Source organism: Lissotriton vulgaris, chromosome 11 (genome assembly GCF_964263255.1).
Source record: "Lissotriton vulgaris chromosome 11, aLisVul1.2, whole genome shotgun sequence".
Taxonomy (NCBI): Eukaryota; Metazoa; Chordata; class Amphibia; order Caudata; family Salamandridae; genus Lissotriton; species Lissotriton vulgaris.
The window spans coordinates 1,087,602,009-1,087,625,953 of record NC_141699.1 but is presented as its reverse complement, the minus strand read 5'-3'; the positions used below and the strand labels follow the sequence as shown (position 1 = coordinate 1,087,625,953).

Genomic DNA, 23,945 nt, shown 5'->3' with positions numbered 1-23,945 from the left:
AAGCCGCAAGCGGCAGAAGCTGCGTCCGGTTCAGGTAAGCGGCCATTGCCGATTGCAAGGGACGAGTCAGCACCCTCTCGTAGAGAGAGATTGGGACAACATGTGCCTTTAGCTATAAAGGAAAAGATCTGGGCGGGGGAGTACGTGAATATTTTTTCCCTGCTTGTTGATCATTATGATGTGGAGCATGTGAAAAGTCAGAAGGACTTAATGCATCCGAGTGTTTGGCGCGCAAAAATGGCCGCCTTTAAGGTAAATGAGAACATTGGCAACTGGGGCAATGCATGGGGTATTTTCACATCGATTTTGGGGGAACGTAGGCCCGAGTTGCTGCCTGAGTTTCCCGTTTACCAATCACGAATTATGGGTTACTCGACAGCGTATCAAGGTAACCATTGGTTTTGTTACGACAATCTGTTCAGGAAAGAAAAGGAACATAACAAGAGTTTGACTTGGGATTGTTACGATTCTTTAACATGGGATAAAATGAAAGAATCGGGAATGTTAAGAATGCCATTGGTCGGGAGCAATGTTGTTGATTACTCCCGCCAAAATGTGGGGACGCCCTTTCGACCAAGTACGGGCACCGACGACCAGTCGAGGCCCGCGGGCAATACAGGGAGAAAGGGTTTCTGTTTTAATTTCAACAAGGGGAAATGTACCAGGCCTCCGGGATCGTGTAAATTCAAACATGAGTGTAGTACGTGTGGGTCGTCCCATCCTGAGTCATCGTGCAGAGCCAGAACGGGTGAGAATGGGGGTAAGGGAGGCGCCAAACAGGTCTAAGCTAGGCCGAGGGGCGCCTTTACCAACCCCGATTGATACCTTGGCAATGATTCCCTGGCTCAGCGAATACCCGGATCGTACTTCTGCCGGGGTGCTGCGGAACGGTTTTACACATGGTTTCCGCATCCCGGTAGGGGACTTTCAGGGTGTAGGGATGTGCAAAAATCAACTTTCCGTTTTACAACATACATCTGTAGTGCAAGAAAAAATTCAGAAAGAGGTTAGCCGGGGACGGGTCGCCGGCCCGTTTAGTGAACCCCCGGTACCGGATTTCGTTTGTTCTCCGTTAGGGGTGGTCCCCAAGAAGGACCCGGGTGAGTTTCGTTTGATCCATAATCTGTCTGCTCCACATGGTCTTTCGGTGAACGACGCTATTGATCCAGAAGTTTGTTCGGTGCGTTACGCATCCTTTGATGAGGCGGTAGCCATCTTGAATCGCCTGGGGCACGGGACGTTGATGGCGAAATCTGATATCGAGTCAGCGTTCCGGTTGCTCCCGGTACACCCAGACGATCAGCGTCTTCTGGGATTCGGGTTCCAGGGGTCATTTTACATGGATAAGTGTATGCCAATGGGATGCTCTATATCATGTGCTTACTTTGAGCAATTCAGTACTTTCCTGCAATGGGTGTTCACTAAGAAAACGGGTTTCCGAAATGTAATGCACTACCTTGACGACTTTCTGTTCCTTGGCCCCGCCGGTAGTCCCGAATGTGCCCAGGCCTTAGCTGAATTCTGTGTGTTAATGGGTCATCTTGGCGTGCCATTGGCACCGGGTAAAACTATGGGTCCCACGACTTGCCTCGAGTTTTTGGGGATCGAGTTGGACTCAAGGGAGGGGTGCTTCCGTTTACCAGCTAGCAAAGTGTCGAAATTCAGGGCAGCCCTCCAAGTATGTTTAAATGCATCCAAAGTTACACTGCATCAGTTGCAACAGTTAGTGGGAAAGTTGAACTTTGCCTTGAGGGTGATACCAATGGCTCGCCCCTTTTCCCGCTCAATTGCCCAAGCGATGGTTGGCCTAAGGGAGGGTCATCATCGCACAAGGTTATCGGCTGAGGTCCGCCAGGACATGCGGATTTGGTTAGCATTCTTGGCGGACTTCAATGGCCGAGTCGTCTGGAACAAGCCAGCCGTGTCCTCCGAAGAGCTTGGGCTATGGACAGATTCAGCAGGAAGCGTAGGTTTTGGCGCCATCTTCGGCACAAAATGGTCGGCACAAAAGTGGCCCCTATGGTGGCACGAGAAGGGGCTGACAAGTAACATCGCTTTCCTTGAACTATTTCCCATTCTGGTGGCCCTGAGAACCTGGCCAGAAGGGTTCAGAGATCATTCTGTTGTGTTCTGGTCCGACAATATGACCGTGGTAGAATGCATCAATAGTCAGGCAGCCCGTTGTAAATTGATTTTGAGGCTGCTCAAAGAAATTGTCTTACTGTGTATGCAACTGAACGTGGTATTCAGAGCAAAACATGTCCCAGGGGTGATGAATCAGGCTGCTGATGCACTGTCTCGTTTTCACATGCAGGCTTTCTCGGGTTTCCTTCCTTCAGCGGACCCGGAGCCGGCACCCTTCCCCGAAGCTCTCTGGTCTCTCGGTGCCCCGAACTTCGTCACCTCGTGGGAGAGAGTCTAGCACCCAGGACGAGGAAGGCATATGAAGGGGCGTTCCAGGCCTATTTAGCCTTTTTGGGGGCAGAGAGAGGGGGACTTTGGGGTCAGGAAGAGTTGGTAGTACTTTTTCTGATGTCCTTACGTAGGGCTGGGAAATCGGTGGCTACGGCCCAAAGGCATCGTGCCGCCATTTCCTTTGTTGCCAGGGCCCATGGCATCCTGGACCCAACAGCGTCTTTCACGGTACAGAAAGCGCTGCGTGGGTGGCAACGTCTAGAGGGTCGCAGAGTAGACGTAAGACGACCGATAGGTCTAGACAGGTTGTCCCAGTTACTGACCACACTCCCTAACACATGCTCGTCCCCGTTCGAGACCTGTTTGTTCCGGACTGCATTTACGCTGGCATTTCACGGGGCTATGAGAGTTAGTGAGCTAGTTGCAAGGAACAAGCAGGATGTGACGGGGGGCTTGTGCAGGGAACATGTTCAGATCAGGGGTGATGCGATGATTGTCTCCTTTCTCAGGTCCAAGACTGACCAGGATGGGAGAGGGGACTGCACGATCATTCGCAGGAACCCCGAGTCATCCATGTGTCCGGTACAGTGCTTAGAGGATTACCTAGCACGAAGGGTGGCATCATGGGGGGGGACATTGTTGAGGCATGCAGACGCCACCCCGCTGACGAGGTTTCAGTTTCAGCGGGTGCTTGCAATGGCCATTGCCGCAGCGGGCTTGGACCCGGGCGAATTTGGGACCCATTCCTTTCGAATAGGGGCTGCCACTGAAGCTACAGCCAGGGGTCTTAATGTAGAACAAGTGAAACGTGTGGGGCGCTGGTCCTCCAATTGTTATAAGAGGTACGTGCGATTGCACATGTTGTGAAGCTGTAATCATGTACTCACGCTTCTTGTCTTTTGTTTGTTTTCAGTTACGCAAGCCTACGCGGCAGGGCGGACTGTGCAGTCGACCCAACACCAGGCCAGCGGTCGCACGTCACCGGCTGTGAGGAAGGAGGTGTGGGTCGTGGGCCACTCATACGTGAGACGGGCCGCAGACGTATTCAAAGCAGGTGACATGATTCACGTACCTGGGGAATACGGGTACAGAGTGTCCTTCTACGGAAGGGGCGGTCTCTGTATTGACCAGTTTCAGAAGTTTTTTGAGGGTTTGTTAGAGCGGATGAGGTCACCGCCGTCCATAGTCATAGTGCATTTGGGGGGCAATGATTTGGTCACCACCGGTAGACGACTTCTCCTGGAGGCTATGCTTTCCACGGTAAGTTGGTTAGCAAGGAGAGTTCCGGGGTGCATAATTGCGTGGTCTCATATGATCCCACGAAAAGTGTGGCGGGGGGCTATCTCGATCCCTGCTTTGAATCATTCCGTTAGGAAATTGAATAACAAAGTGAGTAGGTTGTTCCGTTCCAAGACATTGCATTCGATCTCGCATAGTTGTATTAATGATGACAGTATGTATTTGGGGGATGGGGTGCATTTGTCGAGGGTGGGGAATGAGTTACTCATAGGAGACTTCCTAGCTTGGTTAAAATCGTTAAAACATGACCTTTAGGTAGGAGTTTTGTGGGGGGTCCGGATAGCCGGTCAACTATCCGGACCTGTGGCGGTAAGGTCATGATCGGTGAGCACTAATTGGTAGATCCCTATGAGTGGGCGTCACCCAACACGGATGGGAGCGCTCGGGAGAGGTGGCCATTGGCCCCTCAGTGGGGAGGCGGTCCCGTCTAAGGGCGGGTCGCCGGAAGTAAAGGAAAGGCGGTCAAGGCCCCTTCCTTTGTAGGAGGGGTTACAGCCCCCTCCTGGGGAATTTCCCGGGGCCAGTGTCATCTGCGACGGCAGATGCGGTAAGTTGTGTGGGGTGGGGGGAGGTCCACGATACCTTCTAGATACCACACACAAGTCTTCGAACGACCTTTAAATGGCGTCGAGTCTTAAGTGCCCCCGTCAAGTCAAGGGAAATTGTTAGTAGTTGCACTTGAGGTAAGCCTCTGTGCTGTCGCCCCTCCCAAGTGGGAGGGGTAAGTCTGGTTAGGGATCTTGACACCGGTTATGACCTTGCCGTTGGCCCTTAAACGTTAGGATGTACAATTTCAGTGTTTCTAGAGAATGTTTTGTAGGATGCTAGTTCGGCTAGGAGAACCTCTGTATTAGAGAATATGTTAAGGTTAGCCAAACATCGCAATGTGATAATGAAATTGTACATAACATGAAACGTTTAATGTTTAATTTTTTGTTTTAATAAATACGGCCGGGATGGTCACTCCATCCCACATCCAAAAACTTTAAGAACTGTTTCCGGTTTTCCTCCTTTCGGGGATTGTGTTGAGAGGGGGTGGCGGGTATCTCAGCCATATGGAAAGGGGCGACCACTCGGTCCCCCCGAACGTATGGCGGAGTGCCTCGATCCCCCCGGGAAGCCATTTTGGGGCGGGAAGCGCGTCTCGGCTGGTATGCCCGAAGCGGCGTAGCCGGGGCGCGCTTTTTTCCCGCCCTAGAGTGGGCTGGCCTAGACACCGACGTAGCCAGCCCCGCCCTAGGGGCAGGCAGGGGCGGGTTTTCGCCCGCCCTGAAGACGGATAAAAGTGACGCAAGACCAGAAGACGTCCTCTTGTTCTTGTGCTCCGAAGCTGCACCTCCTCGCTACACGTGAGCTCGGGACGGAACGAAGAGCCAATTTTGACCCACCCACCAGCCCCTGAGGACAGCAAGTTGTTGTGCAATAAAGTGAATTTATAAGTTTGTTCTTTCTATTTCGTTTACAGGCTGTGAGAGTATCAGTTTGTTGTTGATCATAATAAAGTATGGTGAAAATCGTGTAGGTTGTTATGATTAAAAAGATTTGAAGTAGTGTTGCATTTTATGCATGTTCTTTCGGTCGTAGCGACCAATGTTTTCATAGGTTTGAGTAAGAATTGTCGTATTTATTTTGGTAGGCGGTAAGGTCATGATCGGTGAGCACTAATTGGTAGATCCCTATGAGTGGGCGTCACCCAACACGGATGGGAGCGCTCGGGAGAGGTGGCCATTGGCCCCTCAGTGGGGAGGCGGTCCCGTCTAAGGGCGGGTCGCCGGAAGTAAAGGAAAGGCGGTCAAGGCCCCTTCCTTTGTAGGAGGGGTTACAGCCCCCTCCTGGGGAATTTCCCGGGGCCAGTGTCATCTGCGACGGCAGATGCGGTAAGTTGTGTGGGGTGGGGGGAGGTCCACGATACCTTCTAGATACCACACACAAGTCTTCGAACGACCTTTAAATGGCGTCGAGTCTTAAGTGCCCCCGTCAAGTCAAGGGAAATTGTTAGTAGTTGCACTTGAGGTAAGCCTCTGTGCTGTCGCCCCTCCCAAGTGGGAGGGGTAAGTCTGGTTAGGGATCTTGACACCGGTTATGACCTTGCCGTTGGCCCTTAAACGTTAGGATGTACAATTTCAGTGTTTCTAGAGAATGTTTTGTAGGATGCTAGTTCGGCTAGGAGAACCTCTGTATTAGAGAATATGTTAAGGTTAGCCAAACATCGCAATGTGATAATGAAATTGTACATAACATGAAACGTTTAATGTTTAATTTTTTGTTTTAATAAATACGGCCGGGATGGTCACTCCATCCCACATCCAAAAACTTTAAGAACTGTTTCCGGTTTTCCTCCTTTCGGGGATTGTGTTGAGAGGGGGTGGCGGGTATCTCAGCCATAATGGTATTTGCAGCAGTACCCCAGGTTTATATCTATACTACTATTATAAAGCGAGAACTGGGAACCTTTGAGGCGGGTAAAATCCAGAAGTACACTATCAATCACAACACCCAATACAGCGTTGGAAAAGGGAGGTCCAGGAAACGGACATAGGCTATACATTTGTCCAACATATACATTACGAAGGGCAAACAACATTTCAGAAAAAGTAGTTCCTGGTGGGCGTTGTTCTCAATGTGGGCGGTAACATTGGCAGAGGGGCATGTCCCATTCACTCGGTTTCAAGCACTCAAGCACACACACAACAACAGATTCTGATAGCACACACACAACACAGCAACCAACAGATTCTGCAAACACACACAAGCACACACACAACATAGCAACTTCAGCAAAAACACTGTTTAATGCACGTCCACTTCAGGACATAAACATCGTTTTTAAAATAGCAATTTCGAAATGATCTTTTTAAAATATGTGCAAAATCGAAAATTCTGAATGATTGTTTTAAAAATATGTGCAAAATCACAAAATCGCCATGTGCAATAGGCTTATTACTCACTGACTGCAGTATTTCAAGGCAACAAAAACAAAGGGGCTCGGCCTCAGCAAGGTTCTGAGGCAAAGGGCGCGGCTTCAGGACGAAAAGCCAATCAAGGTTGGGCAAGCCACACAAGCATCCAATCGCACAACACTCTTGGCTGTGACACCCACAAAACAACCTTGCACAACCAGCCAATCGCGCCACTGCGCCTTCCAGCAAACAACCAATTGCCCCACACACATTACACAAATAACCAATCACACAAGCAATCACACAGTAGCACATTCATTGGAAAGACAATTCATAAAAACCTTCAGCATTGGTCCAACACCCACGTGATTCCTACGAGCATTATTGCTGTCGGAGCCACTAACGAGGGAAACTCAGCAATACACATTGACACAAGCCACGGAAAAAATAGCATTTACGCTCTTTAAAAAACAATTCCAGAGTCGGGCACTGGTATTCAAAGGGGATACACAGGGGGCAGCCAGGGAAATATTCACGAGAACAAGCCTCTTTCACATTCAAAAACGAGGCATCATGTTTGCTCTGTAAACGCGGGCAGCCAGGGAAATAATCAGGGAGAACAAGCCTCAATAGCATTACACAAGGAGGCATGATGCACAGAAATTAATTGTCGAACGTTCTTGCAGGGAAAAGCAAAAACACAAGTTTAAAGCAGTCCCTGGACACAGCGCTCACAAGACACAGTCAGAGCATTATTGCTGTGAGGCTGTGTGGACTTACAGGTTGAGAGAGGGCACAGAACGAGCCACAATAAAGCTGTTGCAAGGCCCTGGAAAGGGGGCAGCCAGGGCCTCATTGAGGAAGCTTTACACAGTGAATGGATGCTAATTGAAAAATAAACTAAAAAATACAAATTACAACAGGGCGACATGCTTGCAGAGGAAAACAAATAGCCCTGCTCTGTCCCCTCGCTGGAATTAGCCAAAATACAGCAACACATTTAAAATATCTACAACACATCACAGGTTCAACAAGGGGGCATGCACTCAACCAAAAACATGAACATTTAAATAACACTCATTTAACTTCACATTACAGCCACACTACATTACACATCAAGACAGGGGAAAAACAGGAAAACAAAAACAGGAGGAGTTCAATAAGCCTCATTTACATTCAGAAAAGAGGCATGATGTATATTAATTGACGCAGATTACAGCTACTTGATGGTTGGGGGCTGGCAGAGAAACTAAAAAAGGAAGATTTACATAACACTCCTTACACTTCTAATTAAAAATACCACTACATTACATGTTGCCACAGGGAGTGGACAAAAACACAAAAAACAGGAGGATTTAAATAAGCCGCATTTACATTACAAAAAGAGGCATGAGGTATAGTAATTAATGGCGCTTTACGCTACTTAATGCTGCCGCATTTACAGTACAAAAAGAGGCATAATGTACATTAATTAATGCAGCTTTACGCTACTTGATGCTGCCGCATTTACATTACAAAAAGAGGCATGAGGTATAGTCATTGACGACGCTTTACGCTACTTGATGCTGCTGTATTTACATTACAAAAAGAGGCATAATGTATAGTCATTGACGGCGCTTTACGCTACTTGATGCTGCTTTGCTTTGTGGAAAATATACCCACACTTACCCATGATCAAAAACATAACTAAGGACATTTAAAAGGACATTATTTCTTTACAACGCTAACACCCCCTAATAACGTTGTTCAGACACAAAAGTTTGAGCGTTCTCTCTTTATAATAGTAGTATACATATTGCTTTTCAAAAAAAGACACCTTCAACATACTCTACTCTACTCAGAACACCCACTGTACTACTTTTTATTTTTTTAGTTCCACACCCTTATATAGCGCAAACTACACCTGAATCGCCCATCAGAGCGCTTTACATAGCAGCAGTTATGTTACATGAGGACACACCTTCATTTTTTTTAAGGCACAGGGAGATTACGTGATTTGCCCAGAATCACAGATTGTCACGCCTCATTCATTACACTTTCAGAACATATCCAAACCACACATAGCCTACTACAAAAAGGTGCACAAAATAAACATTCTAGGACAAATACAATATTGCAAAACACAATACAAATTAGCATAAATATCTTTACACTTTTTACAAATATTACAATCACTTTCTTACAATGGTGAAGAGGAAGACACAACTTTCAAGGGCAACATATAAAACACGGGCACAAAGGAATAAGCGCATACGACTAACACAAGAACAGGATCACAACCACTTAACAAACATCGATGATCCATACACTTCTCAGCTTTCACAGCCAATTCAGCACAACAGTGACCAGCCATCAACGTCCACTACTATACCTCATACTTCCACTTTACAAACTTCAACAAGAGAAGCTCAAACACAACTTACAGACCAACCTTTACTTATGCTTCCAATAACAGTACATAGCCTCAAATCAGCATTCAACTACAACCCACGTATTGACTACATGAACAATGCAGATGTTATAATTGGAAACATGGACAGTGTCTGTAACAAGTGCTACGCACAGAAATGGAAGGCGGAACCTAAAGGCCTTTGTTGCTTATCAGGAAAGGTCAATATTAATAACATACAAGAACCACCTCCAATCATTAAACAACTACTTGATGGCACTCACCCACTTTCAAATCATTTCTTAACAAACACACGCCGTTACAATACTCTATTCCAAATGACATCCTTTGGTGCAAATGAAGTCAAAGAAGGCAATTTCATGCCTACTTTTAAAATACACGGACAGTTATACCATTTAATTGGCAGCATGCTTCCACAAGAAGGAAAGTCCCCACAATTTCTACAAATATATTTCATTTCCGCAATGCAACAAGTTGATGCACGATCACACATGATCCCAAACTTAAACAGACAGCTAATTGAAGAGCTACAAACCACATTGCACACTCATAACACGTACATTAGGTCACTTAAATACAACTATGAGATGCATTCACATGATGAAGATTTAAAAATTATCATCCATGCTGATCAAAGCCCTCCAAATACACATCCAGGGAGATATAATGCACCAACAACTGATGAAGTTGCAGTTCTTTTAGTTAATGAAAACAAAGGCCCACGCGACATTGTCTTACATACACGAGAAGGAATATTACGTAAAGTTTCCGAATTGCATAGATCATATGACCCCTTACAATATCCCATTCTATTCCCGAGAGGTGAAGATGGTTATTGTCTAAACATACCACTAGCAAACTGCGGTAAGAACAAAAATGTTACATGCATGCAATACTAGGCCTATACTCTAATGGTTAGATCCACAACTTTCAATACCTTACATTGGTTTCGAAATCTTTTTAATCAATATATTGTTGATATGATGGCAAAAATGATCACCGAAAGGCTCGACTTCATACGCCGCAATCAAACACAACTACGGGCAGAAAACTACATAAACTTAAAAGATGCACTCAATCAAGATCAGCACCTTCACGCTTCGGATATTGGACAACACGTCATTTTACCCGCTACCTTCACTGGCTCGCCCAGGTACATGCACGAAAAGACACAAGATGCAATGACATACGTTAGGCACTATGGGAGACCTGATTTGTTCATCACCTTCACATGCAATCCAGAGTGGCCAGAAATTAAAAAAGAATTATTTCCTAAACAAAGATCATGCGATAGACATGACATCATTGCACGTGTATTCAATTTAAAAGTGAAAGCACTCATGAAAATATTAACACAAAAACATATCTTTGGATATGCCAAAGCTAACATATTTACCATTGAATGGCAAAAGAGGGGACTACCCCACGTGCACATCCTATTGTGGCTTGAACCTAAAATACAAGCAGACGAAGTAGATCTCATTATATCCGCTGAGCTGCCAGATCCTGTCAATGATGAACAACTATTTTTGATTGTTAAAAAGAACATGTTGCATGGCCCATGTGGTGAACACAACGTTCTATCACCATGTATGAAAAATGGGATTTGTACCAAAAAATACCCACGCCCTCTCAATAATGAAACAGAAACTGGTGTTAATGGTTATCCCATTTACCGTAGAAGAGGCCCACAACATGGCGGACAGACAATCACAATGACTGTTAGAGGCCAAGAAATTACTGTCGATAATCAGTGGGTGGTTCCATATTCACCTGTACTATGTCGCACTTTCAATGCTCACATTAATATTGAATACTGCCAATCAGTGAAAGCTATTAAATATATTTGCAAATATATCAACAAAGGCTCAGATCAAGCAACTGCTACTATTGAAAACAAACATAATGAAATTGAAACATATCTCAATGGCAGGTATATTAGTACTTCAGAGGCTGTTTGGCACATCCTTCAGTTTAACATTCATGAAAGACATCCGACGGTCACACATCTAGCTGTACATCTGCCAAATGGACAAAGAGTCTATTTTAATGAAAAAACAATGAACCGAGTAGCAGAAAATCCAACACCTACAACACTTACTGCCTTCTTTAAATTGTGTGCCACGGACACTTTTGCAAAAACATTGCTATACCAAGAGGTTCCACAATACTATACCTGGGGAAAACATACTTTTACACGGAGGAAACGTGGAATTGACGTATTAGGTCACCCTGGAGTAAAAAAGGACTCAGCTCTTGGGAGAATGTACACTATTCACCCAAACCAATCTGAGTGCTTCCATTTACGCATTCTTTTACAACATGTTCGGGGACCTACAAGCTTTGAAAGTCTTTTAACCGTTCATGGACAATTAATGCCTACCTACCAAGCTGCATGTAAATCACTTGGACTCATTGAAGACGACCAACATTGGAAACATACTTTAAGTGATGCTGCCCTTTCAGATTGCCCAAATCAACTACGCCAATTATTTGTTACTATTCTGATATTCTGTAACCCTTCGGATCCAATGTCTTTATGGGAGGAATACAAAGAACATTTATGTGAAGATATCCTACACAGAAAACAACAAGAAACACATGATGACTCAATACCATTCACTAATGACATCTTTAACCAAGGACTCATAGCAATAGAAGACTCCCTCTATGAACTAAATGAGAAATCTTTAAAAGATTTCAAATTGCCAGAAAGTTATAGAACTATACATATCACTAACAAACACACTCAAATACTACCTTCGAATTATAACATCCATCAATACGTAGAACAACATTTACCAAACTTAGTTCCGGATCAAAATGTTGCATACAACACCATTGTTCAAAGTGTGGAGAGTAAAGAAGGTAAATTATTCTTCTTAGATGCACCGGGAGGAACAGGGAAAACGTACTTAATAAACCTCATACTAGCTAAAATACGCTCTTCAGGACTATTGGCTCTTGCTGTAGCATCTTCGGGAATAGCTGCTACTTTGCTAACTGGTGGGAAAACTGCACATTCAACGTTTAAACTACCTTTAAATGTTTCAGTGGAAAAAGAGTCAATGTGCTCTGCACGCAAAAATGGACCCTTAGGAACACTGCTTCAAAGAGTCTCTCTTATCGTGTGGGACGAATGTACTATGACACACGGCGCACATATAGACGCCGTCAATAGAACTCTACAAGACATTTGAAATGTTAATACCATAATGGGTGGTGTTACTTTTGTGTTTGCTGGAGACTTCAGAAAAACTCTTCCGTTTGTTCCAAGAGGGACACGTGCGGACATACTAAAAGCATGCTTAAAAGCATCACAACTCTGGGACTGTGTTCAAACTCTCACATTCGCACTAACATGAGGACACATTTAGGTGGTGGAGATAGTCACTTTGCTGATCTGCTACTACAACTTGGTAATGGTGAAGTACCTACCAATAACGACAATATTAATATTCACAAATTTGGTACGCCAGTGTCTACCTTACAGGAACTCATACAATATGTATACCCGGACATAGAGCAGATTGCTACAAGAGACTTCCGCTGGATTTGTGAAAGAGCTATAGTTGCACCCAGAAACTGAAGTGTTAACCATATCAATGAACACATACTACTTCAAATACCAGGAGAAACAAAAGTCTATAAATCCATTGATACAGTATTAGAAACTGAAGACGCCGTGCATTACCCTCAAGAATTCCTAAACTCACTTAACCCATCCGGACTTCCACCTCATGTACTACAAATGAAAGTTGGAATTCCCATCATGTTATTACGCAACCTACATCCACCTGATCTATGCAATGGGACACGACTACAAGTTATAAGTCTTTTACCCTATGTCATTAAAGCTACTATTCTCTCTGGCCCTGCCGCGGGACACTTAGCACACATTCCACGCATACCCATGATCCCAAATGATCTACCATTTCAATTTAAACGCTTGCAATTCCCTATTAACATTGCTTTTGCTTCTACTATTAACAAATCTCAAGGACAAACATACAAAGTTATAGGCATTGACTTACGAGAAGACTGCTTCACTCATGGGCAGTTATATGTTGCTCTTTCAAGGTCAATTTATTCTACGTCCACAATCAAATGAAGCCAAAAATGTTGTGTACCGAGAAATATTAAAAGCTTTATAATACTTGTTCACACATTACTTTTCTCCCCCGGACGACGTCGGGATGGGCTGCTAGTTTACACATAAAAATGGAACCAGTAAACTGTTTTGTTCATTAAATGTAAATGTGCACTAAACCAATCTTATTTGGATATAAATTCAAATAACCGCATATATGGTGATTCAAAGTGCAACCATGACTTTGTGTTCAGCAATTTTACAGCTAAATAGGTATTCTCACGAAAAGTATAATAACAAAATCAGTTTGGAACTTTCCTGCTGAGAAAACCAGCTTACCAAAAATAAATCTTTCTATTTCAACACAGTCAGCAGAAATAATAATTTGAAAGCAAAAACTCCAAAAGTGATGAGGGAACCATTTCAGTAAAGGGGCTTGCAGATGTGGATTACCTGACTGAGTTCAAATATACTAGCATGGAAGGTGTGTATGCATTTATGTGTTTGAAATTGAACAATATATTCCTACTTTCAGTCATGTGTGGTCATTCACTTAGATCAATAGATTCACCTGTTGAGAAAGCATGAAAATGCACTCCTGACATGATTGTGATCACATTAGTTTCCAGGAAAGAAGCTTAAATAACATATATTTCTGTTTAATTCAATGATGCCAAAAATGTATAAAAACATAGAAGATAGCTTTTAATTGAGCTTTTCCTCACATATCTTCATGTAAAACTTTGAATATAGGAAATAATATTCGTGGTTAAACATTATTCTCTTGATTTCTCCAGAAACTCGATTGCTAATGTGCAATAATCAGGCACACTACAGGGACTATTTTAGAATACCTGAGAAATCAGTAACTTTCTAAAACATGCATGAACTTCTCTTTTGAAATGCCATCAAATAGCTTAAACTAAAAACCTAAGCAGAACTCTGCTTAAGAAACTCCAGTTTGGTGTGTCCTGTCAATCTTAGTTGTAGGCCGGGGCGGTAAATTCCATACCGTCTGCGGAATTTGTGGAATTTTTGTAATTTTGCGTTCCGCGGAGATCGCGGAATTGCACAAAATTCTGGGTTCCCCGACATTGCGAAATTATTGGCTTGTTCGCGTTCTCAAAATGTGTGTTTGTGAGATATTTCCCCCCGAGCACGCAAACAGCAATTGCGAACAGCAAAAAAGCATTGCGAATAAGCAATTCCGCATGTTCGCAGAATTTCTGCATGTCCGCAGAGATTTTTTACTGTTTTGCGGAGATTTGCTTAACGCGATTACGCGAATTCCGCCCACCCCTAATTAGTTATACAGGATTTTAACTGTGAATGTTCTTGAGGATAGATTTCAAAAATTGAAAACCTCAAAGCAGGAGACACTTAGCACCTATTTTATCTCTTATTTTGAGAAGGTGATATGGCATTGTCTCTGCTTCCTGAAGTTGGATTACCCTCAGCTGTTACAGGTATATTGGCAGCTAACACTGGCATTTAAAAACATTTTAATTTTGTGATTACTATTAATAATGGTACATCTATCAAAATATCCATAGTTTACATAGAAGATGCTCACCTGTGTATTCCGATAATACACTGTCTTTTCCAAGTACACCATTTCCACCCACAGCAGAGACTTTGAAGGTGTACAGGTTGCCAGGTATTAAATTTGTGATGGAGACATTTTCATACATTGTTGTTACATTTGATTCTGGGTTTCCTAAAACTTGCACTAAATAGGAGCTTTTGTTGCCAGTCGGTGGTAGCCAGCTCAAAGAAATTGTGTCAATGGTGATGTATGTCAAACTTAGATTGTTGGTTACATTGGGTACTGAAATAGAAAAATAGAACGTGAAGTATCATTCGGAGAAACTTTTACATATTTGTCAGAAATATTTTTTACACCAGATAAATTACAGAAAAACATGTAGAAGTTACCTATCATTGGGAAGAATTGCCATGATAGATCTCTAATAGGGTGAAATAGTTTGTAACACTTCTGGCGCATTGATTTTGTATTAAAAAATTGAGACTTGTACTAAAGAATCTAAATTCCCAGAAAAGCATAGAAATGTTTCCAATGACATCTCTTCAGTTATGATAACTTATTCAAAACCCCCAAATGTGAGCAACTGTAACTTAGTCTCATTAATTCTAGAAAATGTTTCCCAAAATGTATAACTGATTCTGAATTTAGGTACAGATGTAATTTATTCATGCCAGACATTTAGCCTGCCTAGCCAAATAGCTCTTAATCAGAAAAGATCTAATGTTAATAAATCAAATGAGTACATATACATTGTTATTTCATGTATGATGTAATATTTCGATGAGATGGAATTTTTCAAATCAGTGAGTGCAGATTGTTTCTAATGCTCTAGTTATTTTTTGAATGTCTATTCACTAAATCCCTTTATAGCTTGCAGTTTATCCAATTTATATGGCCTTCTATTTGTTCAAATGAACTTTTAGAATAATGAGTTAATGATTATATCCATTTTAACTAGTTTACATATACTTTGATTTTGGTATCGGAGTGGGAATTATTTGATTTCAGATATTTCTGATCACTTGCTCTGAAAATACCTTTTGCTAGTCTTTAAAAAAAATTACAACTCTGTTACTTTATAGCGGATTAACTAGTATTGATGTTTTTCTCATAAATTAGAATTATATGATTCTTCCTTTTTACTGATTTCCCAGGACAGCATGCAAAAACTCTTTTCATTCAACAGGAAGGGACAACATACTATAGATAAGGTATTACGAATATATTTAAAATACATAGTTATATTTTAATAATATTCCCACAGAAATCCTTTGTCTTATGTCATAATTAGAAGAATACATGGTATTTGCAGCAGTACCCCAGGTTTATATCTATACTACTATTATAAAGCGAGAACTGGGAACCTTTGAGGCGGGTAAAATCCAGAAGTACACTATCAATCACAACACCCAATACAGCGTTGGAAAAGGGAGGTCCAGGAAACGGACATAGGCTATACATTTGTCCAACATATACATTACGAAGGGCAAACAACATTTCAGAAAAAGTAGTTCCTGGTGGGCGTTGTTCTCAATGTGGGCGGTAACATTGGCAGAGGGGCATGTCCCATTCACTCGGTTTCAAGCACTCAAGCACACACACAACAACAGATTCTGATAGCACACACACAACACAGCAACCAACAGATTCTGCAAACACACACAAGCACACACACAACATAGCAACTTCAGCAAAAACACTGTTTAATGCACGTCCACTTCAGGACATAAACATCGTTTTTAAAATAACAATTTCGAAATGATCTTTTTAAAATATGTGCAAAATCGAAAATTCTGAATGATTGTTTTAAAAATATGTGCAAAATCACAAAATCGCCATGTGCAATAGGCTTATTACTCACTGACTGCAGTATTTCAAGGCAACAAAAACAAAGGGGCTCGGCCTCAGCAAGGTTCTGAGGCAAAGGGCGCGGCTTCAGGACGAAAAGCCAATCAAGGTTGGGCAAGCCACACAAGCATCCAATCGCACAACACTCTTGGCTGTGACACCCACAAAACAACCTTGCACAACCAGCCAATCGCGCCACTGCGCCTTCCAGCAAACAACCAATTGCCCCACACACATTACACAAATAACCAATCACACAAGCAATCACACAGTAGCACATTCATTGGAAAGACAATTCATAAAAACCTTCAGCATTGGTCCAACACCCACGTGATTCCTACGAGCATTATTGCTGTCGGAGCCACTAACGAGGGAAACTCAGCAATACACATTGACACAAGCCACGGAAAAAATAGCATTTACGCTCTTTAAAAAACAATTCCAGAGTCGGGCACTGGTATTCAAAGGGGATACACAGGGGGCAGCCAGGGAAATATTCACGAGAACAAGCCTCTTTCACATTCAAAAACGAGGCATCATGTTTGCTCTGTAAACGCGGGCAGCCAGGGAAATAATCAGGGAGAACAAGCCTCAATAGCATTACACAAGGAGGCATGATGCACAGAAATTAATTGTCGAACGTTCTTGCAGGGAAAAGCAAAAACACAAGTTTAAAGCAGTCCCTGGACACAGCGCTCACAAGACACAGTCAGAGCATTATTGCTGTGAGGCTGTGTGGACTTACAGGTTGAGAGAGGGCACAGAACGAGCCACAATAAAGCTGTTGCAAGGCCCTGGAAAGGGGGCAGCCAGGGCCTCATTGAGGAAGCTTTACACAGTGAATGGATGCTAATTGAAAAATAAACTAAAAAATACAAATTACAACAGGGCGACATGCTTGCAGAGGAAAACAAATAGCCCTGCTCTGTCCCCTCGCTGGAATTAGCCAAAATACAGCAACACATTTAAAATATCTACAACACATCACAGGTTCAACAAGGGGGCATGCACTCAACCAAAAACATGAACATTTAAATAACACTCATTTAACTTCACATTACAGCCACACTACATTACACATCAAGACAGGGGAAAAACAGGAAAACAAAAACAGGAGGAGTTCAATAAGCCTCATTTACATTCAGAAAAGAGGCATGATGTATATTAATTGACGCAGATTACAGCTACTTGATGGTTGGGGGCTGGCAGAGAAACTAAAAAAGGAAGATTTACATAACACTCCTTACACTTCTAATTAAAAATACCACTACATTACATGTTGCCACAGGGAGTGGACAAAAACACAAAAAACAGGAGGATTTAAATAAGCCGCATTTACATTACAAAAAGAGGCATGAGGTATAGTAATTAATGGCGCTTTACGCTACTTAATGCTGCCGCATTTACAGTACAAAAAGAGGCATAATGTACATTAATTAATGCAGCTTTACGCTACTTGATGCTGCCGCATTTACATTACAAAAAGAGGCATGAGGTATAGTCATTGACGACGCTTTACGCTACTTGATGCTGCTGTATTTACATTACAAAAAGAGGCATAATGTATAGTAATTGACGGCGCTTTACGCTACTTGATGCTGCTTTGCTTTGTGGAAAATATACCCACACTTACCCATGATCAAAAACATAACTAAGGACATTTAAAAGGACATTATTTCTTTACAACGCTAACACCCCCTAATAACGTTGTTCAGACACAAAAGTTTGAGCGTTCTCTCTTTATAATAGTAGTATACATATTGCTTTTCAAAAAAAGACACCTTCAACATACTCTACTCTACTCAGAACACCCACTGTACTACTTTTTATTTTTTTAGTTCCACACCCTTATATAGCGCAAACTACACCTGAATCGCCCATCAGAGCGCTTTACATAGCAGCAGTTATGTTACATGAGGACACACCTTCATTTTTTTTAAGGCACAGGGAGATTACGTGATTTGCCCAGAATCACAGATTGTCACGCCTCATTCATTACACTTTCAGAACATATCCAAACCACACATAGCCTACTACAAAAAGGTGCACAAAATAAACATTCTAGGACAAATACAATATTGCAAAACACAATACAAATTAGCATAAATATCTTTACACTTTTTACAAATATTACAATCACTTTCTTACAATGGTGAAGAGGAAGACACAACTTTCAAGGGCAACATATAAAACACGGGCACAAAGGAATAAGCGCATACGACTAACACAAGAACAGGATCACAACCACTTAACAAACATCGATGATCCATACACTTCTCAGCTTTCACAGCCAATTCAGCACAACAGTGACCAGCCATCAACGTCCACTACTATACCTCATACTTCCACTTTACAAACTTCAACAAGAGAAGCTCAAACACAACTTACAGACCAACCTTTACTTATGTTTCCAATAACAGTACATAGCCTCAAATCAGCATTCAACTACAACCCACTTATTGACTACATGAACAATGCAGATGTTATAATTGGAGACATGGACAGTGTCTGTAACAAGTGCTACGCACAGAAATGGAAGGCGGAACCTAAAGGCCTTTGTTGCTTATCAGGAAAGGTCAATATTAATAACATACAAGAACCACCTCCAATCATTAAACAACTACTTGATGGCACTCACCCACTTTCAAATCATTTCTTAACAAACACACGCCGTTACAATACTCTATTCCAAATGACATCCTTTGGTGCCAATGAAGTCAAAGAAGGCAATTTCATGCCTACTTTTAAAATACACGGACGGTTATACCATTTAATTGGCAGCATGCTTCCACAAGAAGGAAAGTCCCCACAATTTCTACAAATATATTTCATTTCCGCAATGCAACAAGTTGATGCACGATCACACATGATCCCAAACTTAAACAGACAGCTAATTGAAGAGCTACAAACCACATTGCACACTCATAACACGTACATTAGGTCACTTAAATACAACTATGAGATGCATTCACATGATGAAGATTTAAAAATTATCATCCATGCTGATCAAAGCCCTCCAAATACACATCCAGGGAGATATAATGCACCAACAACTGATGAAGTTGCAGTTCTTTTAGTTAATGAAAACAAAGGCCCACGCGACATTGTCTTACATACACGAGAAGGAATATTACGTAAAGTCTCCGAATTGCATAGATCATATGACCCCTTACAATATCCCATTCTATTCCCGAGAGGTGAAGATGGTTATTGTCTAAACATACCACTAGCAAACTGCGGTAAGAACAAAAATGTTACATGCATGCAATACTAGGCCTATACTCTAATGGTTAGATCCACAACTTTCAATACCTTACATTGGTTTCGAAATCTTTTTAATCAATATATTGTTGATATGATGGCAAAAATGATCACCGAAAGGCTCGACTTCATACGCCGCAATCAAACACAACTACGGGCAGAAAACTACATAAACTTAAAAGATGCACTCAATCAAGATCAGCACCTTCACGCTTCGGATATTGGACAACACGTCATTTTACCCGCTACCTTCACTGGCTCGCCCAGGTACATGCACGAAAAGACACAAGATGCAATGACATACGTTAGGCACTATGGGAGACCTGATTTGTTCATCACCTTCACATGCAATCCAGAGTGGCCAGAAATTAAAAAAGAATTATTTCCTAAACAAAGATCATGCGATAGACATGACATCATTGCATGTGTATTCAATTTAAAAGTGAAAGCACTCATGAAAATATTAACACAAAAACATATCTTTGGATATGCCAAAGCTAACATATTTACCATTGAATGGCAAAAGAGGGGACTACCCCACGTGCACATCCTATTGTGGCTTGAACCTAAAATACAAGCAGACGAAGTAGATCTCATTATATCCGCTGAGCTGCCAGATCCTGTCAATGATGAACAACTATTTTTGATTGTTAAAAAGAACATGTTGCATGGCCCATGTGGTGAACACAACGTTCTATCACCATGTATGAAAAATGGGATTTGTACCAAAAAATACCCACGCCCTCTCAATAATGAAACAGAAACTGGTGTTAATGGTTATCCCATTTACCGTAGAAGAGGCCCACAACATGGCGGACAGACAATCACAATGACTGTTAGAGGCCAAGAAATTACTGTCGATAATCAGTGGGTGGTTCCATATTCACCTGTACTATGTCGCACTTTCAATGCTCACATTAATATTGAATACTGCCAATCAGTGAAAGCTATTAAATATATTTGCAAATATATCAACAAAGGCTCAGATCAAGCAACTGCTACTATTGAAAACAAACATAATGAAATTGAAACATATCTCAATGGCAGGTATATTAGTACTTCAGAGGCTGTTTGGCGCATCCTTCAGTTTAACATTCATGAAAGACATCCGACGGTCACACATCTAGCTGTACATCTGCCAAATGGACAAAGAGTCTATTTTAATGAAAAAACAATGAACCGAGTAGCAGAAAATCCAACACCTACAACACTTACTGCCTTCTTTAAATTGTGTGCCACGGACACTTTTGCAAAAACATTGCTATACCAAGAGGTTCCACAATACTATACCTGGGGAAAACATACTTTTACACGGAGGAAACGTGGAATTGACGTATTAGGTCACCCTGGAGTAAAAAAGGACTCAGCTCTTGGGAGAATGTACACTATTCACCCAAACCAATCTGAGTGCTTCCATTTACGCATTCTTTTACAACATGTTCGGGGACCTACAAGCTTTGAAAGTCTTTTAACCGTTCATGGACAATTAATGCCTACCTACCAAGCTGCATGTAAATCACTTGGACTCATTGAAGACGACCAACATTGGAAACATACTTTAAGTGATGCTGCCCTTTCAGATTGCCCAAATCAACTACGCCAATTATTTGTTACTATTCTGATATTCTGTAACCCTTCGGATCCAATGTCTTTATGGGAGGAATACAAAGAACATTTATGTGAAGATATCCTACACAGAAAACAACAAGAAACACATGATGACTCAATACCATTCACTAATGACATCTTTAACCAAGGACTCATAGCAATAGAAGACTCCCTCTATGAACTAAATGAGAAATCTTTAAAAGATTTCAAATTGCCAGAAAGTTATAGAACTATACATATCACTAACAAACACACTCAAATACTACCTTCGAATTATAACATCCATCAATACGTAGAACAACATTTACCAAACTTAGTTCCGGATCAAAATGTTGCATACAACACCATTGTTCAAAGTGTGGAGAGTAAAGAAGGTAAATTATTCTTCTTAGACGCACCGGGAGGAACAGGGAAAACGTACTTAATAAACCTCATACTAGCTAAAATACGCTCTTCAGGACTATTGGCTCTTGCTGTAGCATCTTCGGGAATAGCTGCTACTTTGCTAACTGGTGGGAAAACTGCACATTCAACGTTTAAACTACCTTTAAATGTTTCAGTGGAAAAAGAGTCAATGTGCTCTGCACGCAAAAATGGACCCTTAGGAACACTGCTTCAAAGAGTCTCTCTTATCGTGTGGGACGAATGTACTATGACACACGGCGCACATATAGACGCCGTCAATAGAACTCTACAAGACATTTGAAATGTTAATACCATAATGGGTGGTGTTACTTTTGTGTTTGCTGGAGACTTCAGAAAAACTCTTCCGTTTGTTCCAAGAGGGACACGTGCGGACATACTAAAAGCATGCTTAAAAGCATCACAACTCTGGGACTGTGTTCAAACTCTCACATTCGCACTAACATGAGGACACATTTAGGTGGTGGAGATAGTCACTTTGCTGATCTGCTACTACAACTTGGTAATGGTGAAGTACCTACCAATAACGACAATATTAATATTCACAAATTTGGTACGCCAGTGTCTACCTTACAGGAACTCATACAATATGTATACCCGGACATAGAGCAGATTGCTACAAGAGACTTCCGCTGGATTTGTGAAAGAGCTATAGTTGCACCCAGAAACTGAAGTGTTAACCATATCAATGAACACATACTACTTCAAATACCAGGAGAAACAAAAGTCTATAAATCCATTGATACAGTATTAGAAACTGAAGACGCCGTGCATTACCCTCAAGAATTCCTAAACTCACTTAACCCATCCGGACTTCCACCTCATGTACTACAAATGAAAGTTGGAATTCCCATCATGTTATTACGCAACCTACATCCACCTGATCTATGCAATGGGACACGACTACAAGTTATAAGTCTTTTACCCTATGTCATTAAAGCTACTATTCTCTCTGGCCCTGCCGCGGGACACTTAGCACACATTCCACGCATACCCATGATCCCAAATGATCTACCATTTCAATTTAAACGCTTGCAATTCCCTATTAACATTGCTTTTGCTTCTACTATTAACAAATCTCAAGGACAAACATACAAAGTTATAGGCATTGACTTACGAGAAGACTGCTTCACTCATGGGCAGTTATATGTTGCTCTTTCAAGGTCAATTTATTCTACGTCCACAATCAAATGAAGCCAAAAATGTTGTGTACCGAGAAATATTAAAAGCTTTATAATACTTGTTCACACATTACTTTTCTCCCCCGGACGACGTCGGGATGGGCTGCTAGTTTACACATAAAAATGGAACCAGTAAACTGTTTTGTTCATTAAATGTAAATGTGCACTAAACCAATCTTATTTGGATATAAATTCAAATAACCGCATATATGGTGATTCAAAGTGCAACCATGACTTTGTGTTCAGCAATTTTACAGCTAAATAGGTATTCTCACGAAAAGTATAATAACAAAATCAGTTTGGAACTTTCCTGCTGAGAAAACCAGCTTACCAAAAATAAATCTTTCTATTTCAACACAGTCAGCAGAAATAATAATTTGAAAGCAAAAACTCCAAAAGTGATGAGGGAACCATTTCAGTAAAGGGGCTTGCAGATGTGGATTACCTGACTGAGTTCAAATATACTAGCATGGAAGGTGTGTATGCATTTATGTGTTTGAAATTGAACAATATATTCCTACTTTCAGTCATGTGTGGTCATTCACTTAGATCAATAGATTCACCTGTTGAGAAAGCATGAAAATGCACTCCTGACATGATTGTGATCACATTAGTTTCCAGGAAAGAAGCTTAAATAACATATATTTCTGTTTAATTCAATGATGCCAAAAATGTATAAAAACATAGAAGATAGCTTTTAATTGAGCTTTTCCTCACATATCTTCATGTAAAACTTTGAATATAGGAAATAATATTCGTGGTTAAACATTATTCTCTTGATTTCTCCAGAAACTCGATTGCTAATGTGCAATAATCAGGCACACTACAGGGACTATTTTAGAATACCTGAGAAATCAGTAACTTTCTAAAACATGCATGAACTTCTCTTTTGAAATGCCATCAAATAGCTTAAACTAAAAACCTAAGCAGAACTCTGCTTAAGAAACTCCAGTTTGGTGTGTCC

At 41.6% G+C, this 23,945-nt stretch overlaps 1 protein-coding gene across 1 annotated transcript in view; it reads right to left on the bottom strand.

The window, feature by feature from the left end:
- LOC147684194 (receptor-type tyrosine-protein phosphatase eta-like) overlaps positions 1–23,945 on the bottom strand; it is a 139,398-nt gene that overhangs the window by 73,178 nt on the left and 42,275 nt on the right. Inside the window, exon 8 of the mRNA XM_086942606.1 lies at positions 14,688–14,942. Coding sequence (XP_086798732.1) covers positions 14,688–14,942 — 255 coding nt within the window. The remainder of the gene's footprint in view (positions 1–14,687; positions 14,943–23,945) is intronic.